Source organism: Dermacentor andersoni, chromosome 2, assembly GCF_023375885.2.
Source record: "Dermacentor andersoni chromosome 2, qqDerAnde1_hic_scaffold, whole genome shotgun sequence".
Taxonomy (NCBI): domain Eukaryota; kingdom Metazoa; phylum Arthropoda; class Arachnida; order Ixodida; family Ixodidae; genus Dermacentor; species Dermacentor andersoni.
The window spans coordinates 240,096,791-240,105,348 of record NC_092815.1 but is presented as its reverse complement, the minus strand read 5'-3'; the positions used below and the strand labels follow the sequence as shown (position 1 = coordinate 240,105,348).

At 50.3% G+C, this 8,558-nt stretch overlaps 1 protein-coding gene across 1 annotated transcript; it reads right to left on the bottom strand.

The window, feature by feature from the left end:
• Positions 1 to 5,009: 5,009 nt before the first annotated feature.
• LOC126539895 (iripin-2-like) lies at positions 5,010 to 8,321 on the bottom strand. The gene has a single exon (XM_050186708.3). It carries the CDS (start codon positions 7,895 to 7,897, stop codon positions 6,698 to 6,700), a length of 1,200 nt encoding a protein of 399 aa, XP_050042665.1. The 5' UTR covers positions 7,898 to 8,321; the 3' UTR covers positions 5,010 to 6,697.
• Positions 8,322 to 8,558: the final 237 nt, after the last annotated feature.

Genomic DNA, 8,558 nt, shown 5'->3' with positions numbered 1-8,558 from the left:
TCTTCGGCCCTCTGTGTAAAGTCACTGATGTCAGGGTTCTGTTCTGTACTGTCGCTGACAGGCAGCATTGCATCCAAGGGTGTGGTAACTGCTCGACCAAAAACAAGTTGGAATGGCGTTACTTGAGTGGTTTCTTGCAATGCGGTATTGTAGGCGAATGTAGCATAGGGTAGGATCTTGTCCCATGTACGGTGTTCTAAGTCTACGTAAATTGACAACATATCGGTCAGCGTCCTGTTCAATCGCTCGGTTAACCCATTTGTTTGAGGATGATAGGCAGTTGTTTTCCTGTGGCTGGTATGAGTCAATTTCATGATGGATTGCGTCAAATCGGCTGTGAACGAAGTTCCTCGGTCCGTGATAATAATTGCAGGGGCACCGTGTCGTAATACTATCTTGGTGACAAAGAATTCAGCCACTTCAACGGCCGTTGCACTGATTAGAGAGGATGTCTCGGCATATCGCGTTAGGTAATCAGTCGCTACTACAATCCATCGTTTCCCCGATGACGATGTCGGAAAAGGACCAAGCAAGTTCATTCCTACTTGTTCGAACGGGGCTCCTGGGGGTTCTATTGGTTGAAGGAGGCCTGCGGGTTTTAATGGAGGCGTTTTGCGTCTTTGGCAATCCCGACATGTTCGTACATAATGCTGCACTGAATTCAATAGCTTTGGCCAGTAGTATTTAGCATGAATTCGGGCGAAGGTTCTGCTCACTCCGAGGTGTCCTGCTGATGGGTCATCGTGACAGGCTTCTAAGATTTCCGATCGCAAAGCTGAAGGAACAACGAGTAGAAATTTCTCTGTGCTGTGCTCAAAATTTCTTTTGTACAGGACGCCATTTCTCATCACATACGATGACAATCCCCGGCAGAAAACTCGCGGAACATGGGCGTGGTGTCCCTCGAGGTGCCTGATGAGTAGAAGCAACTCAGCGTCAGACTGCTGGTGTTTGGCCATCTCAGATGTGGTCACGGCTCCAAGAAACGAAAATTCGTCTCCATCTTTCACAGGAGCAGATTCGACCGGAGCACGTGATAAACAATCAGCGTCACTGTGCTTGCGACCTGACTTGTACACGACCGTTATGTCGTATTCCTGCAGCCTCAGACTCCATCTAGCAAGTCGTCCAGACGGATCTTTCAGGTTTGCAAGCCAGCACAATGAGTGATGGTCACTGATTGCTCGGAACGGTCTACCGTATAAGTATGGTCGGAATTTTCCTATGGCCCATATTACTGCGAGGCATTCTTTTTCGGTGGCTGAATAGTTGGTTTCAGCCCTCAAAAGAGTGCGGCTAGCGTATGCAATCACTCTTTCCTCTCCGTTTTGCCATTGAACGAGGACGGCACCAAGTCCTAAATTGCTGGCGTCTGTGTGGATGTCTGTTTCCGCTTCCTCATCAAAGTGCGCAAGGACCGGGTGGTTTTGAAGTCGCCGTCGCAGCTCATTGAACGCATCTTCTTGTTCACTGTGCCATACGAAAGGCATATCTTCTTTCGTTAATCGCGTTAACGGCTCGGCAATCTTCGAAAAGTTTTTGACGAAACGTCTGTAATAGGCACAAAGTCCTAGGAATCGCCTAATGGCCTTTTTGTTGGTTGGTCTAGGAAACTTTTCTACTGCTGCGGTCTTCTCAGGGTCAGGACGGATGCCTTCGGAGCTAATCACATGGCCGAGGAAAAGGAGCTCATGGAAGCCGAAGTGACATTTTTGTGGCTTTATCGTCAGCCCTGCTGAACTAATAGCTTTGAGCACAGTCCTTAGTCGTTCCACATGCTGAGCAAAGGTGGTAGAAAAAATCACGACATCGTCGAGATAAACCAGACAGGACTGCCACTTTAACCCGGAGAGCACAGTGTCCATCATCCGCTGAAAGGTGGCAGGTGCGGAACAGAGGCCGAACGGAAGTACCTTGAATTCGTATAGTCCGTCTGGTGTCACGAATGCTGTCTTCTCACGATCCCGTTCGTCCACTTCTATTTGCCAGTATCCGCTTTTGAGGTCGAGAGAGGAAAAGAATTTCGCATCCCGTAGTCTATCGAGGGTGTCATCGATCCTCGGAAGTGGATAGACATCCCGCTTTGTGACGACGTTTAGCTTCCGATAATCAACGCAGAAGCGCAAGGTCTGATCCTTTTTCTTTACCAGCACTACAGGCGAAGCCCATGGGCTGGTCGATGGTTGAATTACGTCGTCTCGAAGCATTTCTTCGACTTGTTTGCTGATGACCTCTCTCTCCTTCGGTGACACTCGGTAGGGATGCTGGCAAATGGGCCTCACAGCTTCGTCGACAATGATGCGGTGTCTGGCGATGGATGTTCTCTGGACTTTCGATGTCGTTGAGAAACATGAGGCGAATTCTCGTACAAGGTTCTCTATTTGCTGCTTCTGGCTCGGTGATAGTGCTGCTTCGATGTGGACGGATGCGAGTATGGAGTCTACGTTGTCAGACTCCAGTAGTGCACCATCGGAAGAGCTCAAATCCGTAATTTGTTCATAATCGTTAAGGCGGGCAATGACGGTTCCCTTCGCAACATGCTGAACTTCATTTCCAAAATTAGTCAGGAAGACATTTGAACACCCGTCACGCAGCCGAACAAGGCCCCTTGCCATACAGATCCCTTTTTCGAGTAAGAGCCCAGTGTTACTGTCGGCTATTCCTTCATAGTCGCTGAATACGGTGCTTCTTACGGCGACAGCTATGCTGGATCTTGGGGGTATCGTGACGTCGTCGTCTATAATCTGAAGCGCATCGAATCGTTCTTCACTCTCGAACGTCGCGATGGCGTGCTTCGTTGAGAACGACACACAGGATTCCTGCAAGTTGATAACTGCACCGTTCGCCTGCAAAAAGTCCATTCCAATAATTACATCCCTTGAGCATTCTGATAGCACAATGAAACTGGCGACGTATGTAAAGCCGCGTATTCCGATTCTAGAAGTGCACCTGCCCACCGGGTTGATAAGGTGTCCACCGGCGGTTCGAATTTGCGGTCCTCTCCAAGGAGTCAGCACTTTTTTCAGTCTTCTGGCAAGTACTTTGCTCATAACGGAATGGTCTGCGCCTGTGTCTACTAAAGCAGTAATTTCGCAGCCGTCTATAAACACACATAAATCGGAAGCTACGTCACTCTTTTCGCAACTGCTCTCGCGTCCGTCGTTATATTTCAGAATCAGCGCTGGAGGCTCCGTTCGTGCGTCGACAGCGGCCTCACCTCCACAGGTCGCCGGCATTAGTTTTCCCGACGTGGGCTTTGGGGGCGCCGCCTTGGGGAGCTTGAGGATGGACGCGGGCTCGGTGATCGATACCTCAGCGGCACTGTTGACCGAGGTTGGTGTTGCTGTGAAGTCTGCGGGCTTTGGCGCGTTGACAAATACTCCTGGATCTCGAAAGGGCGTTCACCGTTTCTTGGGCAAGGAGCGTTTATGGAAAACCCCCGAAGTCCCGCTCTGCGGTATTCGCACATCCTGTAGAGATGACCAGCTTCGCCGCAGTGGTAGCACAGCGGGATTCTATCAGGAGTGCGCCATATGTCAGCTTTCCGGTATCTCGTCTCCGGCGGAGACGGCAAGAACCGAGGTTCAGGTACATGCGCAGTTGCCGCGACGAAGGTACGTCCTGGAGATCCTCTGAGTACCTCGGCGTACGATACCGTCGGCCGTACCGGTGACGACGCTTGCGGCTGTGCTGGTGGGTGCTGTTCGCGGACGGCTTGTCTCACTTCTTCGCGAACCACTTCTGCTAACGAAGAGACCTCTGTGGGGCCGTTGTTCCGCTGTTGCCTCTGGAGCTCTTCTCGAACCACAGACCTTATGAGTTCTCGTAAGACCTCGACGCTGTTCCCGAACATTGCCGGCATCGCATCCACAGAGGCGATGTTCATATCGCGGTTGTAGAGTCTCGCACGCTGTTGAAGAGTCCTTTCCATAGTTGTCGCCTCGGAGCGGAATTCGGCGACGGTGCGTGGAGGGCTGCGAACCAAACCAGCAAAAAGCTCCTGCTTCACGCCGCGCATCAGGTGCCGAAGCTTCTTGTCCTCGCTCATGCTCGGGTCGGCTCGGCGGAATAAGCGGGACATATCTTCGAGATACATTGCCACGCTTTCGTTGTTTCGCTGGCTTCTTGCTTGCAAAGCGGCTTCAGCTCTTTCCCGGCGGTCAGTGCTCGGATACGTGGCCAACAGCTCCCGTCGGAAGTCATCCCACGACCGGAGGACAGCTTCGTGGTTTTCGAACCACGTTCGCGCACAGTCTTGCAACGCGAAGTAAACGTTGCGGAGCTTCCGGTTTTCGTCCCATCCGTTGTAGTCAGCGACGCGCTCGAAGCCTTCCAACCAGTCCTCGGCGTCTTCGAAGGTGTCGCCGTGAAAAGGCTCGGGCGTTCGCGGCTGATCAACCACGATGCGGGTTGAGGCTGTCTGAGATGTCATTTCTGTATTGTCTGCTGCTGCTACTATAGTCTGCTCCGGCAAAAGAGGAAACTCGGGCGGCTCACCACGTAGGCGACGGCTCGTGCGCTGGTGGACGGGCGTAAGCTCGTTGGGTCTGAGATGGCGTGGTTCCGGGCTGCTTTCTCCAACTCGAATTGGGCTGGAAATCATTACCCAGCACCTCCACCAGAATTGTAACGGACAGTTAAGGAAACCCAGATACAACTATTTATTGTGGGCGAACTTGTGCCCTGGGGTAAATAAAAAACACTGCCGCGTTCTAAACGGGAGATCAGGAAGGCCTTCTTCTTCTCTCTCGAGCGTCGCTTCACCTCGTCTTCTTGTAGACGCCGACAACGGCCACCTGCGATGCGAGTGCGTGCGGCGAAAACACGTGCCATTACTTCGTCCTTTTCCTTCAATACTCCGTTGTCGTCTTGAGGGGGCGCACGAACCTGCGCGCGTTGTTTAAATGTTTCTGCCTTGTATCAATATGCGTTCATATCATATGCTTATAATAATATTACTAGTATATGCTATATATCGACCATTTCTCTCGCAAGGAGGGTAGTGTTCATTGCTTTTGCAACACTTGCGTTTATTAGTCTTTACGAAAAGGAAAACCCCAGGGTGGCATTGGGTTTAGCCCGATCGCAAACCAGGAATTATCGGCTTTTACTCGAAAACAAAGAACCTTACATAAATTTGCGATGAGCCTTCGATACATACCCGTGTGCTTTTGTACTCGCCGAAGTGAAAGCATTTAAAAAAATGTCTGTTGTCATTCTATGCTAGTACCTAATCCAGTCTTGGGGACGGCATGACCTATTTTCGCACCACATATAAATTCTCAAAGTTACACAGCGCACTATTACAAGGATGCAGCGTCTGGCTTGTGAAAAATGTCTGTTAATATTTTTTCATACGCACGCTTTCTAGAAAACAACGTGACTCAGAAATACAGCCATCGATCTTCACGCTGCCAGTGTAACAATCTGCCCAGAGTAATTGAATATTCTGGCCTTACAGAATTAGCCTCGAGTTGTTTGAATGGCGCCCTCTCGCATGTGTGGAGGGTAGACGTACAGAGGCGCAATAAAATATTCACAGGCGTTCCTTCGTTTTCCTTTTTTATAACATTTTTTTTATTCCTGCGCTGATAAAGGAATGTTTGCCGTCTGGTCTCCGTTAGTCTGAAAGTGCGTTTAACAGAAATAGTCCTATGCTAATATAAGCAAAATTTTTGTATTAGAAAATGATAAGGGGATTTACCTGCAAGGAAATAGTGTAAAAGCATGCTTGATGATTGCGAAACATGACAGAAGGTGGTGCAACAAGATAAACCACTTGTCACTGAAAAAATTAGGTTCTTCTGGCCAGAAAAAAATTTATCTATGGAACACCAAGTGACTAGAATTGTTTGCGAAATTTATAATTTTTATTCATCTACAATGCCCCTCAGCCGGCGCAAAATATTGTAAATGAGTCCTACAATCGTGCTCCATTTCAAAAGCTGCTTAGACTCTCATTTACCTATGTTACTTACGCGATGTTTTATGACTGAGTCACGAGTTCTTGCTCTGCCCGAAAGGGCTGCGGTTATATGAAAATGTTTTATTGAAGAAATGAAATTCTGGGACATTGCGTGCCGAAACCATCAGATGATTGTGAGGCATGCCGTAATGGAGGACTCGATTAGGCGACCTGCGGTTGTTTAACGTGCACATATATTTACCTGTACGTGAGCGTTTTTGCAGTTCGGCCCCATCGAAATGTGGCGGCCAACGTCGAATCAGCAACCTCAAGCTTAGCAGCGTAATGCCATGCTACATCGGGTGGTGATACATTAAATATAGAGCGTTTGTTGTCTTCCTAATGCTGTCATTTAAGTAATTAAAACTAGAAAAATGCAGACAGCAATTGGAGAGCGCCGTGCTACACGAGACGCGGTCAGATGGCGAGAAAATGCGACAAATTGAAGCTATTCTATAGCCGGCGCCTAGTAAACGACAAAGGCCGGTCTCTCGAGTGACGTCACTGGAGCGCCGCCATCTGTCGCGCACGAGGCGAACCGCGACAGCATTTCTGCTCCCCAATAGAAACTGATTTCTAAGCATTTAGGAGAGACATCGAGGACTGGGGGGTACTAAAAGCACGCAGTTTATGTTGAAACAGGAGTAACTCGCTTATTTTCTAGCTCAAATGACACTTTTATAGTCCTTCGAAGGTTGTCCCTGAACGAGATCACATGAAAGATCACGTGCGTCAAAGACTGTGGACTTCACCGATGAAGAGGATGCGGTTGGTGTGCTTGTCTCTGATGTAGTACAAGAAAGGGCGATCAACAGTGAACAAAACGGGTGGTGGTGGGGCATTGAGAGCCGAGGTCGGCGCGAAGGACAGTCCTGTAACGACGGCCGCGACAGTTCCCTCCTCGTTAACCTGGACGGCCGCTTTATGTACGGCATCCGATATGTAGACGGGTATACCCTCGGTGATTCCGCTGAAGTCAGCCGAGCTTTCGAACACGGAGTTCAGTCCGAGTGCCTTCATTGCGGTCACCAAGTTGTAACTCAGGCTCATCTCAAACTTGGGCAGCCGGAGTATAACGTCTTTTGTGTGCAGGTTGCTGCCGAGATCTTCGAGGGAGGTGACCGACAGGCCCTCCCTCACCGTCTGAAGACCTGTGAGACTGTCCGGGAGCACGACCACCATGCTGAACTTGCCACCCTCGTACGGGATCTCCACAGCGGACGCGTGCAGGGCATCGATTCGGGTGTGAGGAAGGCGAATCCTGAGGTGCATCGCCGGCTTGCTCACTTCGGTCGTTCCAAGGTTGAAGAAGGGCTTGTTCACGGTGTCGGCGACGTCGAACTTCCTCGCCCAGGCGCCCTTGAAGTAGACGGCGTTCAGGATGAAGAGGACGATGTCCAGTGGTCGACCTTCGGGCAAGATGCCAGAAATCTTGCCCCTGGTCTTTTCACGCACCCAGGCGTTGACTTCGGCCGCCACCCTGGGACCTTCGTTGGCGAAGTCGGCCGACCGAAGCTCCGCGTCGAAGACTTCGCGCAGCTGCTGCTTGTAGTTGTCGGTTACAGGTAAGCCGTTCTGCGCGAGAACCATGTTGGCCACATCCAGCGTCACGTTGGGCGAGGCCGCGAGCTGCAGCAGGTTCTTGTAGGCAGAGAGCACTCTCGCTCGGTCTGTGAGGCCAACCGCAGTGTGACCGAGCACAGACCCCAGCACGTTCTCCGAGCTTCCCCGGGCACCGGCGTAGGCCATGCCGAATGCAGCGGCAATGCTCGTCGGAGAGAAGAAGACGTTGGACGAGGTATCTTGAGTCGCAAGGTGCTTCAGCAGGTTCACGGCGAACTGGTTGTGAGCTTTGGCGAGTAGCGTGTCGTCGTCATCTTCGCAGGTGACTACGACGAGCATGGCCGCGAGAAAGACAAACTTGGTGAGCATCGTGCGTGTTCTTCGAAAGTCTGTATGCGTCTAGCCTCTGGCCGTGATGACGGTTCCTTATGAGCGACTCGTGACGACCTATATTTTTCCGGGCGAATTTGTTATTCTGCCGTGTCGTGGCCTCCGACGGACATCTCCGGTTGCACTGCTCACCCGACCGAACAGAGCTGTGCGCCTTCGCTTCATGTGCGCGTGTCAGCACTTCGCTTTTATCGGCGTTAGCGTCAAATGGCATTTCATTGCCTCGCCCTCAAAAATAGAGCTTGGCTAGACGCTTTTATCTCTATCACGGCGAGCGTAGTGCAGAGAGCGTGGCCTTGAGAGGAAGTTGTTGACTTCTGTAGCAGTTTTTTCTATCGCTACTTACCACATACAGACAAGATATAACCGGAGTGTGTTTATTTCAGCATGGAGGCCCCAGCTAAACATCCAATAGAGCTCAAGGGTTACCTCTATTGCTAAACCTAAAGCTATATTGACGTACTTCTATTGCTACTTATATTATACAGGGTGTTTCAGCTGACTTTAGCCAGAGTTTAAAAATATGCCGATGCACACTAAGACGACGCGACCAGATGCATGTTGCTCACTTTTGTATGTAGTGTGTCACGCTATATTTTGTATTTTGCTTAATTAGATCATTCGTCGAGATTAATACTTC

Excerpts from the sequence above, each read along its gene's own strand:
- LOC126539895 (XM_050186708.3), bottom strand. The coding sequence starts at position 7,897 with ATGCTCACCAAGTTTGTCTTTCTCGCGGCCATGCTCGTCGTAGTCACC.